This window comes from Crinia signifera, chromosome 6 (genome assembly GCF_055691185.1).
Source record: "Crinia signifera chromosome 6, ASM5569118v1, whole genome shotgun sequence".
Lineage (NCBI taxonomy): Eukaryota > Metazoa > Chordata > Amphibia > Anura > Myobatrachidae > Crinia > Crinia signifera.
The window spans coordinates 255,556,843-255,581,909 of NC_139222.1; the positions used below are offsets into that span (position 1 = coordinate 255,556,843).

At 44.4% G+C, this 25,067-nt stretch overlaps 1 protein-coding gene across 1 annotated transcript in view; it reads right to left on the reverse strand.

Moving 5' to 3' along the window:
- Positions 1-25,067, reverse strand: part of LOC146009228 (alpha-2-macroglobulin-like) — a 193,172-nt gene that overhangs the window by 156,361 nt on the left and 11,744 nt on the right. The window contains exon 3 of the mRNA XM_083149390.1: positions 6,733-6,892. Within this exon, the coding sequence (XP_083005516.1) occupies positions 6,733-6,892 (160 nt within the window). The remainder of the gene's footprint in view (positions 1-6,732; positions 6,893-25,067) is intronic.

Below are 25,067 nucleotides of genomic sequence, written 5' to 3' on the forward strand. Positions count from 1 at the left end.
TATAGCTTCGGCTTCCTATCACTAATTATTAACACTTAATATATCACTGGCATGCCGCGCTGGGCTTCCCAGCTTATGATGGTTTTTTGGGGTGCCGCACCCTGCACCTAGATATAGCGCTAGGGACCCCCAATATACAGAGAAGCCTTGATGCGGCTTGGGGGCATAGCATACACCTGCGCAGGTATATGTAACCAATATCTCTGAATTCTATTATCATGTAGTGTTCTAGATTGGTTACTAGCATTGCTCAGTGTGTTGAGGGAAAAAATGTCTTGTTTTACTTACCCAGTAATTAACCCCTCCCTCATGCACCTGGGAAATGCTACTGAACTAATTGAGCATCTACCACTATCTGTATGTATGTTGTTAGAGGCAGAAGGGAGCCCATATTAGGAGGAGATGTGGGTCCTGATATGCCACATGGAGTAGTCCGGGGTTGCTCCAAGGTAGGTAGCTCTTAGTTTGGATATATCAAGTAAGGAGCCATTATCATGTGGCTCCTTGCTGGTTAATCGTAGACCCAATTTAGGGTAACGGTGGTGTGGGGTGCGGTGCTCCTGGACTGGATGGGCTGGGTGGCTTTAGTGCGGCATGCCCTTACATTCTATTAACACTTTCCCCTCACTAACACTATCTCTATCCTATTTTAATTACATTCATTTATCTCTCCCTTTTATATAGCTTCGGCTTCCTATCACTAATTATTAACACTTAATATATCACTGGCATGCCGCGCTGGGCTTCCCAGCTTATGATGGTTTTTTGGGGTGCCGCACCCTGCACCTAGATATAGCGCTAGGGACCCCCAATATACAGATAAGCCTTGATGCGGCTTGGGGGCATAGCATACACCTGCGCAGGTATATGTAACCAATATCTCTGAATTCTATTATCATGTAGTGTTCTAGATTGGTTACTAGCATTGCTCAGTGTGTTGAGGGAAAAAATGTCTTGTTTTACTTACCTAGCTGAGATATAATTTTCTATACAGCAATCAAACCTTCTAAGGCAGGGGTGGCCGAACTGGTCCTTGAGATCTACCAACGGTCCACATTTTCCAGATCACCTAGCTGCTGCACAGCTGTAGTCATTGCTAACTGTCACATTTTCAAACATGCTGCATTCATTTCTACCATAGATCCACTGGTTGCCTGAAAAACATGAACTGTTGGTAGATCTTGAGGAAAGGTTTGGCAACATAGGGAAGGAGAAAAATTTGCACTCTTTTTTTATCATAATTAATATTATGCCACACTACAGTGCCCCATGTTCATACTTTACCACATTAGAGTGCCATCTGGTTCATATTATGCCACATTTAAATTTGATGAGATGAGCGCCGGGATCTGGATTTGGATTTGTCAAATAGCAGTGAAGGGCTTTGGATTTTTTTTAAAAATGGTCAAAAACCGCCCAAATCGCGTCATTTTTGCATTTTTTTTTGTCCCTAGAGTAATATTAACCTCAATAACATTAATTCCCAGCCCTTTACAGACAATTTTGACCACTTTTCAGCTCACAATGTTGTTTTCATTCAATTTATAAATTAAATATCACTAAGTCAATCTATAGCTTGCCCCACAGATACATATATAGGAAAACAGTAAAGGTTGAGGTCCAGACATATCACTCATGCCCAAGGTTAAGAACGGCATAGAGTATTATATATTAATTTTATCTTTGTCTATGTACGGGTGTAATGTAAATACACTATAGAATACATGTAGCCATAACATTTGTTTTATTTGTTCACAGCACATATCCAGTGCGTTTCAAACAGTGCATTATTTTTGTTTGTATTGCACACACAGGAAACACGGCAGCCGTGGTGGAGCGCAAGCTTCTAGTGTTGCATGGCAACGGCCAGAACCAGAGGGAGGCGGAACCACAGCAGCAGGAAGCAGTGCACACAGACGCCGGGAATCCCACGCTACACTTCACAGACCTGGGCTACAAAAGGTAAGAAACACATAGTCTAAGGTTCTTTTTTCTGCACAGCACCTTACTTCATTCATTGCACGCCCTGAAATAGAGGCTCAAGGCCTCGAAACGTCGGCTTGGCTTATGGATCATTGAATAAATAACCTTTTTCACCTTTAACCGTTGGAGTGCCGCCTACCTTATTTACAGCCTACGGGCCATTAAGTAAGGACAGAGAGTATATATATATATATATATATATATATATATATATATATATATATATATATATATATATATATATATATATATATATATATATATATATATATATATATATATATATATATATATGGTAACGGAGTCACTCACCAGTCTTTTGATGCAGGTATAAGCAGTTTAATCAGGCAGCATAGCACGAAATAGGCCTTCTATGCTGCCTGATTAAACTGCTTATACCTGCATCAAAAGACTGGTGAGTGACTCCGTTACCTTCTCTATACATCCAGTGGACTTACTATTAGCCTACTGACTGGAGTGTCACCCCAGCAAGTTATTTCTTTCTGATGGGCGTGCCAGTACAATTGGACTATATATATATATATATATATATATATATATATATATATATATATATATATATATATATATATATATATATATATATATATATATATATATATATATATATATATATATATATATATATATATATATATATATATATATATATATATATATATATATATATATATATATATATATATATGAATGGAAGAGGCGGCACTCAAATGGGATTTTTCAAAAGTGTATTGTGGCAAAAGAAGGTCCTTTCTTTTGCCACAATACACTTTTGAAAAATCCCATTTGAGTGCCGCCTCTTCCATTCCTCTACCTACCTGTCCTGGAAGGGATGCAGTTAAAATCCCGGCGGTCGGGATCCCGGCGTTCAGAATCCCGACGCCGGAATCCCGACCGCCGAAATGCCGACACATTCTCCCTCCTGGGGTGTCCACGACACCCCTGGAGGGAGAATAAATTAGTGTGCCGAGCGTAGCGAGGCACCGGGCCCGCTGCGTGGCGAGCGCAGCGAGCCCGCAAGGGGGGGCGATCCACGTCCCCCCCTTGTCGGCATTTCGGCTGTCGGGATTCCGGCGTCGGGATTCTGAACGCCGGGATCCCGACCGCCGGGATTCAATACTGAATTCGTCCTGGAAGGCACCGGGGTATTCGGACCCAGCTGCGGGAGTGCCAGGCCTTCTCCATTATATATATATATATATATATATATATATATATATATATATATATATATATATATATATATATATATATATATATATATATATATATATATATATATATATATATATATATATATATATATAATATATAACCCAGCACAAACCCCAGCACACAAACCCCTCTGCACTGCACAAACCCCTCTGTTCTGCACTGCCACAAACCCCTCTGCACAGCACAAACCCCTCTGCACTGACTGCACTACACCTCTCTGCACTGCACAAACCCCTCTGCACTGCACAACACCCCTCTGTCTGCACTGCACAGCACCCCTCTGCACTGACTGCACTGCACCCCTCTGCACAACATCCCTCTGCACACTGTGACACAACACCCTTCTAGCCTGCACAACGCCCAGACCCCACTGCTACACAGAGCTGTGCGCAGCAGGAAGCGTGACTGTGAAATGGCGCCGTATTCTCAGGACGCCAAACTTTTATAGACTCGAGAGAATCCGATGCCAGATTCCCGCATTCTGCCTCGCTCGGGTTTCCGAACAAAGCCGGAAACTCACGAGCATGGCTCGCAGGACATCGGGCCGGCTATGTTCAGAGCGGTTAGGGTTCCACGGATTCCGAACTGCTCATCTCTAATTAAAATGCCCCAGTTCATATTATAACATACTTTAATGTGGCACAACATGAAATGGAAATGGAAACACTACAGTGCCCCAATTCGTATTATGGGTCTGATTCTGATCTGAGCTCAGTACAAATTTGTTCAGAAAATGGGCAAAACTATGTGCACTAGCAGGTGTAACATGTATAGAGAGAGTTAGATTTGTGTGAGTTATTTTGTTTCTGTGCAGGGTAAATACTGGTTTCATTATTTTTGCACTGCAATTTAGATTTCAGTTTCAGCACACCCCACCCAAATGTAACTCTAATTGCACAGGTTACATCTGCAGTGCACATGGTTTTGCCCATTTTCCTCAGATCAGAATAAGGCCCTATGTGACATTATATTTCCCTCACCATTACAATGAGCAGATCAGATTGAGCAGATCAGATGTGTCCCCCAGTTCCTATTGTGTCATATTACAGGGGCCTCCAGTTTAAATTATACCATATTACAGTTCCCCCTTACTGTTAAAACATCCACTAAAAACTCCTCTTACTGACAATGTAATGTCACATTTCAAGCTGAGCAATAGATCTGACCCAATTGCTTAGCAGGCAAATTTGGGAAATTGCAATTTATAACCTGAGTCCGGGCCCCCCTACGCCTCTGGCGCCATAGTAATCACATCATCTATAGTTACACTCATGTACCCATGTCAACAAATAAGCGCTGAGGTCATCTGGAAATAGACATCTATGGTGTACACAGAAGCACTGCATCTCAAGCAAACTGGTGTCATCTGTATTGCTGTTCTCTCAATGGTAGACTTGAAAGAGCCAGTTAGAGGTGAATTTGGAAAAGTCACTGGTCTTTTATCTCAAAGCCAAATACTACAATAATGGCCAATGAATTCCAAAGTAACAAAATATAGTTAAACACATTGGGGCCCTTTCTGGATCACTTAGAGTGATCCGAATTTGGCCCCTACCCCAATAGTCGAGGTTTGCGCATGCACATTTCTTTATATGTATAAACCCCGACAGCGAGTGGCCACAGTGAGTTAGACACTCTCCGGGCCGTTCGCAGAGGGAGGAATGGGGTGGATGGCAGCGGGGATGGGGATAGCCCATGGGAATGCCCAGCATTTTATGGACGTCCACATGAAAATGCTAGTGTTACCGGACGCCTGCCCTAGGCTCTGGCTACATCATCTGGGTCTATGTATGCCAAGGGATGAAAGAGGGAAAGAGATAACGACCTGTTTCTGACTCCACCCTCTACGCAGTGGGTGGGGATATCGCTGCCACCACCAGACTCTTACCACGTGGCGTCTGAAACCACGGATACCTCCTCAGGCCCAAACGCTGGCACCTGAGTACTACCTGCTAGGGTGTATGCATCAATATGCTGCTGACACACCCCCGACTGGCATTGGTTGGTTCCACACTGGTCATGGACCAGGCCTCTGGCAGAGCAGAGCTTGGAGACACTGGATGCTTTACCCAGTACAGCTGGAGAACGGGATTACGTTTGGCATATTCCTGTTGGTCGCTAGATGAAAACAGTCATCTTGAGGCAAAGGATGTTTATTTGTTCAAATACCTGAAAATATCTCTTCTCCTATCTCTAGGTGGGTGAGCATACAGATGTTACAGCATTCAAATACAGGCAGATGTACAATTTTTACAGGCAAACCTTGTGCCTTTTATCCAAATCCCACCACAGAATACCACAGCGGGTAATTCCACCCTGTGGTTTCCACCCAATCAGCAGGAGGTGTACATGCCTGGGACATTTACATTCATAGATCAATTGGAATATTTTCCCGTCATGAATAAATCCAGATTACACCCCAAAGGGTTTAATCCAATTTCCTTAGGTTATCTACCAAATGGACAGGAAAGCATGAATTCCTTGACACATCTTATACACAAGTCCCCCTACTAACACCTTCACACAGGAACTACAGACACAAAGGGCCAGATGCACAAAAGTGATAAAATAGAGAGCCAATCAGCTTATACATGCCATGTCACTGACTGTGTTTGAAAAATATCAGACAGGAGCTGATTGGTTGGTTGTTTATCACACTCCATTTTATCACTTATGAAGCTTAGTGCATCTGGCTCATAGCCTGCTACCTGAGTTCTGCTAGGAAAGGACAATTTAGCATCTCATTTCCTTGTCACAGAGTCTGCTGGACTCCTTCCTCCAGAAATTTACAAAGTGAATGCATTTTATTTAAAAAAATGCACCTGTGGTACACTTCTTATATCATATAATAATGCATTTGATATATTTTATACATGCTCTGCGACTGGTGTGCTGCACCCGGCTTCACCTCACAGCAGCACTGTAGCAGGGGACCTGCCCCAGCTCAGTGCTGCTTATACAGTTTAAAACACATTTAAACCCTATCAAGTGTCCACTTTCGTGTATTGATTTTGCGGCAGCACAGGGATTAAACCCTTTCAGTGCCAATGTGTCCAAGTTTTTAATGTGGAACTGAGTCTCTGGCCACAGCTAGGAATTTTCATGGGTACTCAGTTGACCTGATGCCTGCTGGGAGGGTGGGCGGCTGATGTCAGAGGATGTCAGCCGCCAACCCCGTCTTCGCCGCGACGCTCGCAAATAAAAGTAATTTGAAACTGACTTTACAAAGGCAGGAGAAATCATACGATGGATGGCGACCAGCAAATTATTTCTCCTGCAGCACGAGGTAGGTGAGTGGGTTGGTTTTCGTTACACATCCCTTTGCATGGAACCCAGGGGAATCGGTGGGGGGGATTCGGCATGGTGGTGGTGCGGAGTCTCAGGTGCTCTGTAAACTGTTATGTTCTCAGCTTAACGAGCGAACCTGAATCAAACCCATTGTTTGTCCATTACATACTGTATCTCTGTTGTTTAATAATTGCTGCTATGTGATTCCATGCTATTTAGTCTTACCTGTATCACCCGGCTTGTATGTGGCTTTATCAGTCTGGAAGGCACATGTTTTAAAACCTTGGATTATACCAAACATCTTGGTCTCATTGATATTGAGGTGTTCCCCATGTGCAAATGCATGAAGAGACCAGACTGAGTATTCTTCTTTTATTGCAGGAACCTGGTGAGAAGTAAGGGATCATTCTAAATATCACTGATTGCCTTATTGCATTCCCCCACCCATTCCTCCCCTGTCTCCTCCTCACATCTACAGTGCTCCCGATGGACATGTGAAAAAACTGTCGATGGCCAGGGACACTTGCAGAGTGGCATCAAACCTGGGTACAATTTCTCCCACTGTCTCCATTAGCCAGGCCGGTTCCCACATGCAAGTTCAAGATTCCTGCTGGATCAAACTGGATCCCTCAGCACAGCAGCCAGCCTGCTCGAGGCTCCCAGCCTCCATCTAGTCCTGTTCCAAGTTGGGAAGCACCACTGACAGCAGTGTGTGGAATGTTATTATCAGCCAAGGAAGGAGAGGCTAAGCGGCCTTGGATCCTGCATGATGTAACATTGTGGCACAATGCGAGGGCGTGTGGCATAGGTGGGTTACAGGGAAGAGCGTAGGGTATGTGCCGGGAACATGAATATGCTTAGAATGACAAATGTACTGCAAGCACTGGGCTATGACTTACACAGTGAGAGGGCATTGCTACATAAGCGCGTGCCGCGTTCCTACCAGCTAAATGATAAACACATTGTGCTTGGCTCCTATACAGGATAGGGCGATGATGACAGGGTGCAGTCTGTAATAGATGTTGTGATGTAGCGATGACCCTGCATAAAGTATTTAGTACAGTTTATGTTCAGTTTATGTTCTAAATGTAATTGTTCCCTACAGCTGGAGTAGCACTGCAGTGTATCCTTCCATATCCTTACATAGTATAAAGCAAAGTTCCTGAAGCACGTCTTTCTGAACGCGTTAATCATGAAAACCGCTGGGCGAATTCTTCTGCATTTCTTGTATTATGTAGCGCAGTTCTCCCAGAAAGTTTTCGTATTTCACCATCACCCTATCCCATATGTGGGCGAGCACAATGAATAATCAACCATTAATCATGCACTATGTAAATGGAGTGACTGGAAACATCCCGGCCACCCATGGGCATGGGACATGGTATAAGAAGTCTAGCATCCTCCTTACCCACTGGAAATGCCATATATTGGCAGTCTGTATCAAAGGATAAGTTATAGTGTGTACACATGGTGAGATTCAGGCTAATGGATATTTTTAACTAACTGATTTCGCCACAAAGGTCCCCCAGCACCTAACAATACACAAATGAGCAAAAACAGATAACAAATTACAGTACAAGACAAGTTAGGACAAGTACATGGTAAATATGGATAGTTGCATCAGGGGACAGGACTCTGCAGCAATCATCAGGGTGGCAGAGGTTTATATATTCTAAGAAAGGCACACGAGGAGAAAGGGCCCTGCTCGTGAGAGCTTACATTCTAAAGGGGAGGGTTAGACAGACAGGGGTGACACAGAAGGGGAAGAAGTGAGCATAAACAGAAGGTCAGGATGAGAGAAGGTCAGGCTTTATGCAGGAGGGTGGGAAGAGGTCAGCTTAGTCTTTGATATTTTAAGCCTAAAAAATTGCTGGGTCATCCAAGAGTAGACAGCAGAGAGACAGTTGGAGATATGAGCATAGGCGAATCTAGGGGGTGGTCCGGGGGTGCACAGGACCACCCATTAGCCCATTTTGTAGCTGAGGGATGGGGCTTTCCAAAGAGCCCAGCCCCGTGTCTCTAGCCCCCTGGGAACCGGAGATACTGCCAGGCAAAGCTGGAATGTTTTCCCTATAGGATAACATGGGACCCACTAATTCTGACCCCCACCCAGTTCAACAGTTCCCACTTCGGCATCACTGAGGCTCGAGGTTGATCTCAGTCGAACCCAAATCACTGGGCCTTCAATCTGATACCAGGCTGGATTCATATTGGTTAATTGGTTCCAGGGATATTGAGGTTAAACCGATTTTTTTCATTTCCTAAATGTAATTTCATGACTGTTTATGTTCTTTGAGGGCAGATTTCTCTGGAACCAAACAGCCCAGTTTCACGGGACCAAAATCATTCGAAGCCAACTCAAAAGTTCTTCAATATGATACTGGTCTCATGTAAATGGGTCAGTTGGTTCCGAAGATATAGCTGGTTGGTTAAGGGGGGTAGGGAGAGAGGAGTGGTTGTCTCTTCCCCTCACACCAGAAAATGCAGGGACTAGGCAGTATATAAGGGGTCAGCCTGGGAATGTCCCTGCATGATCCTGGGACCATATTCCCGGGTAAATCCCTGCATTTTCTGTTGTGAAAGGGGTATTATTTCAAACAGCCTTGACCTGTAGTGCTCTAAATCCAGCCGGGCGGCCCCCTGCTCTCTGCCCAGCTGTCAATGACTGTCACCCCTGCAGCTTCCGCTCCAATTCATCTCCCTGCTTTCACCTCAGCCCGCCCCCCCCCCCCCTTTAATCATGTGGTGCCGGCGCCCGGCGTGCTCCCCCGACGTCACGCACAACAGTGCGCACAATATTTCAAATGTCCACTCGGCTAGAGGGGACACCAGGAGGGGAGTGGGAGCGTGCTCTGCGCTGCGCTCTGCTCCTCTCCCCATAGAAGCAGCTGCACCGCTCTCCATCTCTCCCTGCAGCAGCAGTGAAGGCTCATATAAAAATTTACAAGTGGCGGTATGTGGGGGCATTACGCATAATGTGTGGCTTAATGTGTAAGGGGCATTACGGTGTGCAGCATCATGTGTAAGCGGCATTATGTGTGCAGCATCATGTGTAAGGGACATTATGTGTGCAGTATCATGTGTAATGGGTACTATGGTGCGCGGCATTATGTGTAATGGGTACTATGGTGTGCGGCATCATGCGTAATGGGTACTATGGTGTGCAGCATCATGCATAATGGGTACTATGGTGTGCGGCATCATGTGTAATGGGTACTATGGTGCCATCAAGCAAGAACCCACTAGCAATGAGCATGTAGGTAAGCAGCACTTATGTGGCAAATATGTAATGGGCATTACGGTTTGTTATATAGTATGTAATGGGCATCATGATGTGTGGCACTATGTGTAATGGGAATTATGGTGTGTGGCCTTATGTGTAATTGGCATTACGGCGTGTGGCTTTATGTGTAATGGGTATTAGGGAGTTTGCTAAAGTGTGTTATGGGCATTACTGTGTATGGTCTAAAGTGTAATACCACACCCCTTTTTGTGATGCCACGCCTCCTTCCCATGAGGCCACGCCCCCTTTTGGCGCGCGGCTACGCCGCGCAAAGGTCCCCCTGCTATTATGTCTAGATCTGGGACCACCCATTACCATAATTCTAGATTCGCCTATGGATATGAGTGAGGAGAGATGGAGAGAGATTAGCAAAGGAGCGGTAGATTTCAGTATTATCAGCATAGAGGTGATAGTGGAAGTAAAGGGGGAAATTCTCTAAACTAAAAATGCGGTAAAAACCCGTTATCGGCTTTGAGCTGAAAGCCGCTCAAACCTGCTGTTTTGAGTGACTTTCAGCTCAAAGTCGCCCAGTGTGTATGGGCCTTAAGCGATTTTGTCTAAGCAATGATAGTCTATGATCTAGTCAAAATTGCCTTGCCTGCACAGTCAATCTACTGTATACTAAGCAATTTCTGCTAGAAAATATTGAGCAGGAGAAAAATAGGGAGATTTTGGCTAACCTTCTAGGAGATTTTGACTATCTAGTCAAAATCTCCTATTAACCCCTTCCCGACATTTGACGTACATTTACGTCATGGCCGGGATGTACTTCCCGACACATGGCATAAATGTACGTCATGACTTTAAACTGTCACCGCGTCTATAGACGCGGTGACAGAGGGACGATGGCTGCTGTCCCTGACAGCAGACATCTTCCCTCATTGCCCAGGGGGGGCAGCGATGCCCCCCTCCCCATCGGCGATCGCTGTGATTGGCTGTTCAAATGTGAACAGCCAATTACAGCGTTTTCTGTGTACCGGCGAATAACGTCGCTCGGTAACACAGGGATCGGTGGTGATTGGTGCTGTTAAGTACAGCACCAATCACCACCGGGTATAAAGGGCTCACTGGTGGTCACCCCACCTCACCCCACCTGCCCCCAAGGCTGTGATTGGTCCGTCGGACCGATGGACCAATCACAGCCATTACACCTCACAGAAAATAACGGAGACAGCCCTGCAGCCGCCATTCCGGTCAGGAACAGCGTGCAGAGCGGTCTCCGTGCCCATCTGTACCCTAATACTGACCTGATCAGCGTTGGTTGGCCAGCTGCTGGTGCTTCCTGGTTGCTGTGGTTGCTGTTGCTTCCTGCTGCTGCTGCAGCGTCATTGTGTCAGAGAATATAATATTGTGTGATATAATTTTGTCTCTGCTGCCCCCCTTTTGTGCTGATCAGTATAAATTAACTGATCAGCAACTTTTTTGGGGTGCAGGTTTTTTTTTTTTATATATACCCTGTCAGGTATCACCAAAAGTAGTGTGCCTGCTGCCCCTCACTGCTAATCAGTGTTGCATCACTGATCAGCAGTTTTGTTTTTTTTGAGGGTGCTGTGGGTTTTTTTTTTTTTTTTACACCCACGGTGATTTTGTGGGTGTCCTGTGGCCGCTGAGCGCTGATCAGTGACGTACATCACTGATCAGCATTTTTGGCACAGGGTTGATCTAATTTTTTTTTTTTGGATCAAATTCCTGTTGCCTTTGACTCATCAGCATTTTTTTTTTAATTTTTTTTTTTGGAGGGTGCTGTGGGGTCTATTTTTTAATTTTTTTTTACACCCACGATGATTTTGTGGGTGTCATGTGGCCGCTGAGCGCTGATCAGTGACGGACGTTACTGACCAACATCTGTGCTCAATTTTTGGCGCAGGAGCTTTTTTTTTTTCTTTTAACTTACACGTGTTAAAGCACTACATACACACTACATACCCCCCGTGTTGAAATAAAGTTTGTACCCCCCCTACACTATACACGTGTTAAAACACTACACTTACACAAACACAAAAATAATAAAAATGTCCCAATCGTCGCAAAGACTGTTTTCAGCGGAGGAGGCATATGCCCTTATTGCCTCTGACACTGACACAGCCAGTGAAGAAAGCGATGAATTTGCATTCGTCTTAAGCTCCTCTTCCTCCTCTAGTGATGAGGGACCCCCTCAAAGACGCCCCCGTAGAGCAGCTGAGACCCCCCCCCCAATGATTGATCTCGTATGGACCCCACCACCAGACAATTTTGAGCCCCAGGTTCCTGAGTTTTTGGCCATCCCAGGAATCCAATTTGATACTACAGGCCTCTAAGAAATTGACTTTTTCAAAGTCTTTTTCTCTGATGATTTTATAAATTTAATGGTGGACCAAAGTAATTTATATGCCCAGCAGTTTATTGCCCAAAACCCCACGTCATCATTTGCTAGGTGGACCCCTGTAGATGCAGTAGAGATGATGACGTTTTGGGGTCTGGTGTTACATATGGGCATAGTTAAAAAGCCAGAAATTAGGCAATATTGGAGTACAGATGTTCTGTACGGGATGCGGTCATTCGTCAGACTGCATTTAGGTCTACAGTCATTAGGTCGACCCCACTAGGTCGACTGGCAGGAAGGTCGACCTGACTTAAGGTCGACATGGGCCAAGGTCGACATGACTTAAGGTCGAATTTGCATAAAGGTCGACATGACAAAGGTCGACTGGTCATAAGGTCGACATGGGTTTTTCACTGTTTTTTGAGCCGACATGTGCCGACAGGTGGTATTTCATGCCCTACCATCCACTAGGGCGTGGTGGGAGAATAAAATAGTGTGCCGAGCGCAGCGAGGCACCGTGCCCGAAGCATCGCGAGCGAAGCGAGCGATGCGAGGGTCCGATTCTCATTGCCAACTGTGTCCATGTCGACTGTGTCGACATTCGGATAAAAAAACAGTGAAAAACCCATGTCGACCTTATGACCAGTCGACCTTCCTCATGTCGACCTTTATGCAAATTCGACCTTAAGTCATGTCGACCTTGGCCCATGTCGACCTTAAGTCAGGTCGACCTTCCTGCCAGTCGACCTAGTGGGGTCGACCTAATGACTGTAGACCTAAATGCAGTCTGACGAATGATCCCATTCCATCTGTACAGCACCCCACTTCATCGTATGGCCATGACCCGGACTCGTTTTGAGACGATCCTTAAATTTTTGCATTACAACGATAATGCACAGTGCCCACCCAGAGATGATCCCACCTTTGACCGGCTATTCAAAGTCAGGCCGGTCATTGATCATTTCAGCGCCAAATTTGCTGAGATGTACATCCCCGAAAAATTCATTTGTGTAGACGAGTCACTGATACATTTTAAAGGAAGGGTTAAATTCCGCCAGTACCTTCCCAGTAAGAGGGCAAGGTATGGCATAAAAATGTATAAGCTGTGCGAAAGTACCTCAGGGTACACCCACAGGTTTAGGGTATATGAAGGGAAGGACACAAGAATTGAACCGCCAGAATGCCCCCCCTCCCTCGTAGGTGTTAGTGGAAAGATTGTCTGGGATTTAGTGCACCCCTTCCTGGATAAGGGTTATCACCTCTATGTGGATAACTTTTACACCAGCATCCCCCTGTTTAAGGCCCTTGGTTCAAGAGGTACAGCAGCTTGCGGTACTGTGCGCAAGAACCAAAGAGGCCTCCCAAAAACGCACGTTGCCCAATTACTGAGAAAGGGTGAAAGCAGGGCACAATCCACCGAAAATATGTTGTTGGTCAAATATAAGGACAAGAGGGATGTCCTTATACTGACAACAATTCACGGAGACAGTACCACCTCCGTCCCTGTACGAGGTACCAGTACCCACACCTCAAAACCTATTTGTATCCTAGATTACAATAAGTACATGGGCGGAGTGGATCTTTCAGATCAGGTACTGAAGCCGTACAGTGCCCTGCGGAAAACAAAAATATGGTATAAGAAGCTGGCCGTGTATATCATCCAGATGGCACTGTATAACGCTTACGTACTATTCCGTTCTACCAGCCAGACGAGGACATTTATGCACTTTCAAGAGGAAGTCATAAAGGGCCTAATATTTGGGAAACAGCAGGCAGAGGGCCCCAGTACTTCTAGTACTGGCCCCCGTATTGTATCAGGGCAGCATTTTCCTAACGAAATCCCCTCCACTGGAAAAAAGGGCAGGACACAAAAAAGGTGCAAAGTTTGCTATAAAAAGGGAATAAGAAAGCAAACTATTTTCCACTGTGAAACTTGCCCCGACAAACCCGGCCTATGTATGAAGGAGTGTTTTAAAATATACCACACATCTATGGATTATTAGGTTCATCATTTCACCGTGCTTCGGGGGTCTTGCTAATGCGACATAGCACCCACCATTTATTCCACCAGAATCTGTGCTGCAAAATCCAAATATCACTCCTTCCCTTCTGAGTCCTGCCATGCACCCAAATGGTATTTTTTGGTCACATATGAGGCATTGCCGTACTCTGGAGAAATTGCGGCACAGATTTTGGGGTGCTTTGTCTCCTTCATTCCTTGTGAAAATGAAAAATTTTGAGCCAGAACTGCATTTTTGTGTAAAAAAATGTAATTTTTCATTTTCACAGCCCAGTTGTACCAAAATTGGTGAAACCCCTGGGGGTTTGAAATGTACACTATACCCCTAGATGAATTCCCTGAGGGGTGTAGTTTGCAAAATGGGGTCACTTGTGGGGGGGTTCCACTGTATTGGTGCTTCGGGGGTCTTGCTAATGCGACATAGCACCCACCATTCATTCCACCAGAATCTGTGCTGCAAAATCCAAATATCACTCCTTCCCTTCTGAGTCCTGCCATTTTTTGGTCACATATGAGGCATTGCCGTACTCGGGAGAAATTGCGGCACAGATTTTGGGGTGCTTTGTCTCCTTCATTCCTTGTGAAAATGAAAAATTTTGAGCCAGAACTGCATTTTTGTGTAAAAAAATGTAATTTTTCATTTTCACAGCCCAGTTGTACCAAAATTGGTGAAAAGCCCTGGGGGTTTGAAATGTACACTATACCCCTAGATGAATTCCCTGCGGGGTGTAGTTTGCAAAATGGGGTCACTTGTGGGGGGGTTCCACTGTATTGGTGCTTCGGGGGTCTTGCTAATGCGACATAGCACCCACCATTTATTTAACCAGAATCTGTGCTGCAAAATCCAAATATCACTCCTTCCCTTCTGAGTCCTGCCATGCACCCAAATGGTATTTTTTGGTCACATATGAGGCATTGCCGTACTCAGGAGAAATTGCGGCACAGATTTTGGGGTGCTTTGTCTCCTTCATTCCTTGTGAAAATGAAAAATTTTGAGCCAGAACTGCCTTTTTGTGTAAAAAAATTTAATTTTTCATTTTCACAGCCCAGTTGTACCAAAATTGGTGAAACCCCTGGGGGTTTGAAATGTACACTATACCCCTAGATGAATTCCCTGAGGGGTGTAGTTTGCAAAATGGGGTCACTTGTGGGGGGGTTCCACTGTATTGGTGCTTCGGGGGTCTTGCTAATGCGACATAGCACCCACCATTCATTCCACCAGAATCTGTGCTGCAAAATCCAAATATCACTCCTTCCCTTCTGAGTCCTGCCATGCACCCAAATGGTATTTTTTGGTCACATATGAGGCATTGCCGTACTCGGGAGAAATTGCGGCACAGATTTTGGGGTGCTTTGTCTCCTTCATTCCTTGTGAAAATGAAAAATTTTGAGCCAGAACTGCATTTTTGTGTAAAAAAATGTAATTTTTCATTTTCACAGCCCAGTTGTACCAAAATTGGTGAAACCCCTGGGGGTTTGAAATGTACACTATACCCCTAGATGAATTCCCTGAGGGGTGTAGTTTGCAAAATGGGGTCACTTGTGGGGGGGTTCCACTGTATTGGTCCTTAGGGGGTCTTGCTAATGCGACATAGCACCCACCATTCATTCCACCAGAATCTGTGCTGCAAAATCCAAATATCACTCCTTCCCTTCTGAGTCCTGCCATTTTTTGGTCACATATGAGGCATTGCCGTACTCGGGAGAAATTGCGGCACAGATTTTGGGGTGCTTTGTCTCCTTCATTCCTTGTGAAAATGAAAAATTTTGAGCCAGAACTGCATTTTTGTGTAAAAAAATGTAATTTTTCATTTTCACAGCCCAGTTGTACCACAATTGGTGAAACCCCTGGGGGTTTGAAATGTACACTATACCCCTAGATGAATTCCCTGAGGGGTGTAGTTTGCAAAATGGGGTCACTTGTGGGGGGGTTCCACTGTATTGGTCCTTAGGGGGTCTTGCTAATGCGACATAGCACCCACCATTCATTCCACCAGAATCTGTGCTGCAAAATCCAAATATCACTCCGTCCCTTCTGAGTCCTGCCATTTTTTGGTCACATATGAGGCATTGCCGTACTCGGGAGAAATTGCGGCACAGATTTTGGGGTGCTTTGTCTCCTTCATTCCTTGTGAAAATGAAAAATTTTGAGCCAGAACTGCATTTTTGTGTAAAAAAATGTAATTTTTCATTTTCACAGCCCAGTTGTACCAATATTGGTGAAACCCCTGGGGGTTTGAAATGTACACTATACCCCTAGATGAATTCCCTGAGGGGTGTAGTTTGCAAAATGGGGTCACTTGTGGGGGGGTTCCACTCAATGTTCCCTCTAATTTTACGAAGGCTGTGTGCGGCAAAAGATTTTGGCTGTGCAACTTTGGAAGGAAATTTTTATTTTTGTGCGTCACTTCTATATATAACTGGAAAACGACGTTCAGCATTTGTGTTAACTTTTCTTCAAATGATATTAAACATTTAAAACATTTAAACATTCAAAACACAGCACATGATGTAGTTATTGGGTGAAACATACGTTAATTTAGTCCACGACTGCAAAAAGGGGACCACTGCTGCTTTGTGCGCTCTGTTGTAATGTCTGTGCGCATGCTTGGCGAGTTGTGTGCGCGCGCACACGTGCACAGCTTAGAGGGAACACTGGTTCCACTGTATTGGTGCTTCGGGGGTCTTGCTAATGCGACATAGCACCCACCATTTATTCCACCAGAATCTGTGCTGCAAAATCCAAATATCACTCCTTCCCTTCTGAGTCCTGCCATGCACCCAAATGGTATTTTTTGGTCACATATGAGGCATTGCCGTACTCAGGAGAAATTGCGGCACAGATTTTGGGGTGCTTTGTCTCCTTCATTCCTTGTGAAAATGAAAAATTTTGAGCCAGAACTGCATTTTTGTGTAAAAAAATTTAATTTTTCATTTTCACAGCCCAGTTGTACCAAAATTGGTGAAACCCCTGGGGGTTTGAAATGTACACTATACCCCTAGATGAATTCCCTGAGGGGTGTAGTTTGCAAAATGGGGTCACTTGTGGGGGGGTTCCACTGTATTGGTGCTTCGGGGGTCTTGCTAATGCGACATAGCACCCACCATTCATTCCACCAGAATCTGTGCTGCAAAATCCAAATATCACTCCTTCCCTTCTGAGTCCTGCCATGCACCCAAATGGTATTTTTTGGTCACATATGAGGCATTGCCGTACTCGGGAGAAATTGCGGCACAGATTTTGGGGTGCTTTGTCTCCTTCAATGTTTGTGAAAATGAAAAATTTTGAGCCAGAACTGCATTTTTGTGTAAAAAAATGTAATTTTTCATTTTCACAGCCCAGTTGTACCAAAATTGGTGAAACCCCTGGGGGTTTGAAATGTACACTATACCCCTAGATGAATTCCCTGAGGGGTGTAGTTTGCAAAATGGGGTCACTTGTGGGGGGGTTCCACTGTATTGGTGCTTCGGGGGTCTTGCTAATGCGACATAGCACCCACCATTCATTCCACCAGAATCTGTGCTGCAAAATCCAAATATCACTCCTTCCCTTCTGAGTCCTGCCATGCACCCAAATGGTATTTTTTGGTCACATATGAGGCATTGCCGTACTCGGGAGAGATTGCGGCACAGATTTTGGGGTGCTTTGTCTCCTTCATTCCTTGTGAAAATGAAAAATTTTGAGCCAGAACTGCATTTTTGTGTAAAAAAATGTAATTTTTCATTTTCACAGCCCAGTTGTACCAAAATTGGTGAAACCCCTGGGGGTTTGAAATGTACACTATACCCCTAGATGAATTCCCTGAGGGGTGTAGTTTGCAAAATGGGGTCACTTGTGGGGGGGTTCCACTGTATTGGTGCTTCGGGGGTCTTGCTAATGCGACATAGCACCCACCATTTATTCCACCAGAATCTGTGCTGCAAAATCCAAATATCACTCCTTCCCTTCTGAGTCCTGCCATGCACCCAAATGGTATTTTTTGGTCACATATGAGGCATTGCCGTACTCAGTAGAAATTGCGGCACAGATTTTGGGGTGCTTTGTCTCCTTCATTCCTTGTGAAAATGAAAAATTTTGAGCCAGAACTGCATTTTTGTGTAAAAAAATGTAATTTTTCATTTTCAAAGCCCAGTTGTACCAAAATTGGTGAAACCCCTGGGGGTTTGAAATGTACACTATACCCCTAGATGAATTCCCTGAGGGGTGCAGTTTGCAAAATGGGGTCACTTGTGGGGGGGTTCCACTGTATTGGTGCTTCGGGGGTCTTGCTAATGCGACATAGCACCCACCATTCATTCCACCAGAATCTGTGCTGCAAAATCCAAATATCACTCCTTCCCTTCTGAGTCCTGCCATGCACCCAAATGGTATTTTTTGGTCACATATGAGGCATAGCCGTACTCGGGAGAAATTGCGGCACAGATTTTGGGGTCCTTTGTCTCCTTCATTCCTTGTGAAAATGAAAAATTTTGAGCCAGAACTGCATTTTTGTGTAAAAAAAATGTAATTTTTCATTTTCACAGCCCAGTTGTACCAAAATTGGTGAAACCCCTGGGGGTTTGAAATCTACACTATACCCCTAGATGAATTCCCTGAGGGGTGTAGTTTGCAAAATGGGGTCACTTGTGGGGGGGTTCCACTGTATTGGTCCTTAGGGGGTCTTGCTAATGAGACATAGCACCCACCATTCATTCCACCAGAATCTGTGCTGCAAAATCCAAATATCACTCCTTCCCTTCTGAGTCCTGCCATTTTTTGGTCACATATGAGGCATTGCCGTACTCGGAAGAAATTGCGGCACAGATTTTGGGGTGCTTTGTCTCCTTCATTCCTTGTGAAAATGAAAAATTTTGAGCCAGAACTGCATTTTTGTGTAAAAAAATGTAATTTTTCATTTTCACAGCCCAGTTGTACCAAAATTGGTGAAACCCCTGGGGGTTTGAAATGTACACTATACCCCTAGATGAATTCCCTGAGGGGTGTAGTTTGCAAAAAGGGGTCACTTGTGGGGGGGTTCCACTGTATTGGTGCTTCGGGGGTCTTGCTAATGCGACATAGCACCCACCATTCATTCCACCAGAATCTGTGCTGCAAAATCCAAATATCACTCCTTCCCTTCTGAGTCCTGCCATGCACCCAAATGGTATTTTTTGGTCACATATGAGGCATTGCCGTACTCGGGAGAAATTGCGGCACAGATTTTGGGGTGCTTTGTCTCCTTCATTCCTTGTGAAAATGAAAAATTTTGAGCCAGAACTGCATTTTTGTGTAAAAAAATGTAATTTTTCATTTTCACAGCCCAGTTGTACCAAAATTGGTGAAACCCCTGGGGGTTTGAAATGTACACTATACCCCTAGATGAATTCCCTGAGGGGTGTAGTTTGCAAAATGGGGTCACTTGTGGGGGGGTTCCACTGTATTGGTCCTTAGGGGGTCTTGCTAATGCGACATAGCACCCACCATTCATTCCACCAGAATCTGTGCTGCAAAATCCAAATATCACTCCTTCCCTTCTGAGTCCTGCCATTTTTTGGTCACATATGAGGCATTGCCGTACTCGGGAGAAATTGCGGCACAGATTTTGGGGTGCTTTGTCTCCTTCATTCCTTGTGAAAATGAAAAATTTTGAGCCAGAACTGCATTTTTGTGTAAAAAAATGTAATTTTTCATTTTCACAGCCCAGTTGTACCAAAATTGGTGAAACCCCTGGGGGTTTGAAATGTACACTATACCCCTAGATGAATTCCCTGAGGGGAGTAGTTTGCAAAATGGGGTCACTTGTGGGGGGGTTCCACTGTATTGGTGCTTCGGGGGTCTTGCTAATGCGACATAGCACCCACCATTCATTCCACCAGAATCTGTGCTGCAAAATCCAAATATCACTCCTTCCCTTCTGAGTCCTGCCATGCACCCAAATGGTATTTTTTGGTCACATATGAGGCATTGCCGTACTCGGGAGAAATTGCGGCACAGATTTTGGGGTGCTTTGTCTCCTTCATTGTTTGTGAAAATGAAAAATTTTGAGCCAGAACTGCATTTTTGTGTAAAAAAATGTAATTTTTCATTTTCACAGCCCAGTTGTACCAAAATTGGTGAAACCCCTGGGGGTTTGAAATGTACACTATACCCCTAGATGAATTCCCTGAGGGGTGTAGTTTGCAAAATGGGGTCACTTGTGGGGGGGTTCCACTGTATTGGTGCTTCGGGGGTCTTGCTAATGCGACATAGCACCCACCATTCATTCCACCAGAATCTGTGCTGCAAAATCCAAATATCACTCCTTCCCTTCTGAGTCCTGCCATGCACCCAAATGGTATTTTTTGGTCACATATGAGGCATTGCCGTACTCGGGAGAAATTGCGGCACAGATTTTGGGGTGCTTTGTCTCCTTCATTCCTTGTGAAAATGAAAAATTTTGAGCCAGAACTGCATTTTTATGTAAAAAAATGTAATTTTTCATTTTCACAGCCCAGTTGTACCAAAATTGGTGAAACCCCTGGGGGTTTGAAATGTACACTATACCCCTAGATGAATTCCCTGAGGGGTGTAGTTTGCAAAATGGGGTCACTTGTGGGGGGGTTCCACTGTATTGGTGCTTCGGGGGTCTTGCTAATGCGACATAGCACCCACCATTTATTCCACCAGAATCTGTGCTGCAAAATCCAAATATCACTCCTTCCCTTCTGAGTCCTGCCATGCACCCAAATGGTATTTTTTGGTCACATATGAGGCATTGCCGTACTCAGGAGAAATTGCGGCACAGATTTTGCGGTGCTTTGTCTCCTTCATTCCTTGTGAAAATGAAAAATTTTGAGCCAGAACTGCATTTTTGTGTAAAAAAATGTAATTTTTCATTTTCACAGCCCAGTTGTACCAAAATTGGTGAAACCCCTGGGGGTTTGAAATGTACACTATACCCCTAGATGAATTCCCTGAGGGGTGTAGTTTGCAAAATGGGGTCACTTGTGGGGGGGTTCCACTGTATTGGTGCTTCGGGGGTCTTGCTAATGCGACATAGCACCCACCATTCATTCCACCAGAATCTGTGCTGCAAAATCCAAATATCACTCCTTCCCTTCTGAGTCCTGCCATGCACCCGAATGGTATTTTTTGGTCACATATGAGGCATTGCCGTACTCGGGAGAAATTGCGGCACAGATTTTGGGGTGCTTTGTCTCCTTCATTCCTTGTGAAAATGAAAAATTTTGAGCCAGAACTGCATTTTTGTGTAAAAAAATGTAATTTTTCATTTTCACAGCCCAGTTGTACCAAAATTGGTGAAACCCCTGGGGGTTTGAAATGTACACTATACCCCTAGATGAATTCCCTGAGGGGTGTAGTTTGCAAAATGGGGTCACTTGTGGGGGGGTTCCACTGTATTGGTCCTTAGGGGGTCTTGCTAATGCGACATAGCACCCACCATTCATTCCACCAGAATCTGTGCTGCAAAATCCAAATATCACTCCTTCCCTTCTGAGTCCTGCCATTTTTTGGTCACATATGAGGCATTGCCGTACTCGGGAGAAATTGCGGCACAGATTTTGGGGTGCTTTGTCTCCTTCATTCCTTGTGAAAATGAAAAATTTTGAGCCAGAACTGCATTTTTGTGTAAAAAAATGTAATTTTTCATTTTCACAGCCCAGTTGTACCAAAATTGGTGAAACCCCTGGGGGTTTGAAATGTACACTATACCCCTAGATGAATTCCCTGAGGGGTGTAGTTTGCAAAATGGGGTCACTTGTGGGGGGGTTCCACTGTATTGGTCCTTAGGGGGTCTTGCTAATGCGACATAGCACCCACCATTCATTCCACCAGAATCTGTGCTGCAAAATCCAAATATCACTCCTTCCCTTCTGAGTCCTGCCATTTTTTGGTCACATATGAGGCATTGCCGTACTCGGGAGAAATTGCGGCACAGATTTTGGGGTGCTTTGTCTCCTTCATTCCTTTTGAAAATGAAAAATTTTGAGCCAGAACTGCATTTTTGTGTAAAAAAATGTAATTTTTCATTTTCACAGCCCAGTTGTACCAAAATTGGTGAAACCCCTGGGGGTTTGAAATGTACACTATACCCCTAGATGAATTCCCTGAGGGGTGTAGTTTGCAAAATGGGGTCACTTGTGGGGGGGTTCCACTCAATGTTCCCTCTAATTTTACGAAGGCTGTGTGCGGCAAAAGATTTTGGCTGTGCAACTTTGGAAGGAAATTTTTATTTTTGTGCGTCACTTCTATATATAACTGGAAAACGACGTTCAGCATTTGTGTTAACTTTTCTTCAAATGATATTACATAGTTACATAGTAGGTAAGGCTGAAAAAAGACTTGCGTCCATCTAGTTCAACCTGGTATAGATATCCATTGCTGATTTGGTTGGTTCTGGTATTTTACAGACAAATTATATTTCTTATTTGTACCCATGGATGTTTTTCTCCAGTAAATGTTTGTCCAACTTTGCCTTGAACGCATTTAATGAGCCAGCCATTACCACCTCTCTGGGAAGAGAGTTCCAGAGTTTGACTGTTCTGACCGTAAAGAAATTCTTTCTACTAGCTGAATGAAATCTTTTTTCTTCTAATCTATACTCATGCCCTCGCGTCCTAGATTCCTTTCTAGTAGAAAATAGGGTGTGTGACAGTTCCTTATATTGGCCCTTGATATACTTGTACATGTTGAGCATGTCCCCCCTTAAACGTCTCTTTTCTAATGTAAATAGTCCCAAATTGCTTAATCTCTCCCCGTAGCTTAAATTCTCCATTCCCCTAATAAGCTTTGTTGCTCGCCTTTGGACTTTTTCTAATTCTATTATGTCCTTTTTATAGTGTGGGGCCCAGAACTGTACTCCGTACTCTAGGTGAGGTCTCACCAATGCTTTATATAGTGGCATAATTACCCTTGAGTCCCTAGTTTCCATTCCCCTCTTAATACATGCCAGAATTTTGTTGGCCTTTTTTGTAGCTACATTACAATGGGCACTACATCCTAGATTGCTGTCTATTTGGACTCCTAGATCCTTTTCAAGTATGGAATTACCCAGTTCCTCTCCGCTAAGGTTGTAACTTGCACACTGGTTGTGTCTCCCAAGGTGCATAACATTTAAAACATATTAAACATTTAAAACATTTAAACATTCAAAACACAGCACATGATGTAGTTATTGGGTGAAACATACGTTAATTTAGTCCACGACTGCAAAAAGGGGACCACTGCTGCTTTGTGCGCTCTGTTGTAATGTCTGTGCGCAGGCGAGTTGTGTGCGCGCGCACACGTGCACAGCTTAGAGGGAACACTGGTTCCACTGTATTGGTGCTTCGGGGGTCTTGCTAATGCGACATAGCACCCACCATTTATTCCACCAGAATCTGTGCTGCAAAATCCAAATATCACTCCTTCCCTTCTGAGTCCTGCCATGCACCCAAATGGTATTTTTTGGTCACATATGAGGCATTGCCGTACTCAGGAGAAATTGCGGCACAGATTTTGGGGTGCTTTGTCTCCTTCATTCCTTGTGAAAATGAAAAATTTTGAGCTAGAACTGCATTTTTGTGTAAAAAAATTTAATTTTTCATTTTCACAGCCCAGTTGTACCAAAATTGGTGAAACCCCTGGGGGTTTGAAATGTACACTATACCCCTAGATGAATTCCCTGAGGGGTGTAGTTTGCAAAATGGGGTCACTTGTGGGGGGGTTCCACTGTATTGGTGCTTCGGGGGTCTTGCTAATGCGACATAGCACCCACCATTCATTCCACCAGAATCTGTGCTGCAAAATCAAAATATCACTCCTTCCCTTCTGAGTCCTGCCATGCACCCAAATGGTATTTTTTGGTCACATATGAGGCATTGCCGTACTCGGGAGAAATTGCGGCACAGATTTTGGGGTGCTTTGTCTCCTTCATTGTTTGTGAAAATGAAAAATTTTGAGCCAGAACTGCATTTTTGTGTAAAAAAATGTAATTTTTCATTTTCACAGCCCAGTTGTACCAAAATTGGTGAAACCCCTGGGGGTTTGAAATGTACACTATACCCCTGGATGAATTCCCTGAGGGGTGTAGTTTGCAAAATGGGGTCACTTGTGGGGGGGTTCCACTGTATTGGTGCTTCGGGGGTCTTGCTAATGCGACATAGCACCCACCATTCATTCCACCAGAATCTGTGCTGCAAAATCCAAATATCACTCCTTCCCTTCTGAGTCCTGCCATGCACCCAAATGGTATTTTTTGGTCACATATGAGGCATTGCCGTACTCAGGAGAAATTGCGGCACAGATTTTGGGGGGGTTTGTCTCCTTCATTCCTTGTGAAAATGAAAAATTTTGAGCCAGAACTGCATTTTTGTGTAAAAAAATGTAATTTTTCATTTTCACAGCCCAGTTGTACCAAAATTGGTGAAACCCCTGGGGTTTTGAAATGTACACTATACCCCTAGATGAATTCCCTGAGGGGTGTGGTTTGCAAAATGGGGTCACTTGTGGGGGGTTCCACTGTATTGGTGCTTCGGGGGTCTTGCTAATGCGACATAGCACCCACCATTCATTCCACCAGAATCTGTGCTGCAAAATCCAAATATCACTCCTTCTCTTCTGAGTCCTGCCATTTTTGGTCACATATGAGGCATTGCCGTACTCGGGAGAAATTGCGGCACAGATTTTGGGGTGCTTTGTCTCCTTCATTCCTTGTGAAAATGAAAAATTTTGAGCCAGAACTGCATTTTTGTGTAAAAAAATGTAATTTTTCATTTTCACAGCCCAGTTGTACCAAAATTGGTGAAACCCCTGGGGGTTTGAAATGTACACTATACCCCTAGATGAATTCCCTGAGGGTTGTAGTTTGCAAAATGGGGTCACTTGTGGGGGGGTTCCACTCAATGTTCCCTCTAATTTTACGAAGGCTGTGTGCGGCAAAAGATTTTGGCTGTGCAACTTTGGAAGGAAATTTTTATTTTTGTGCGTCACTTCT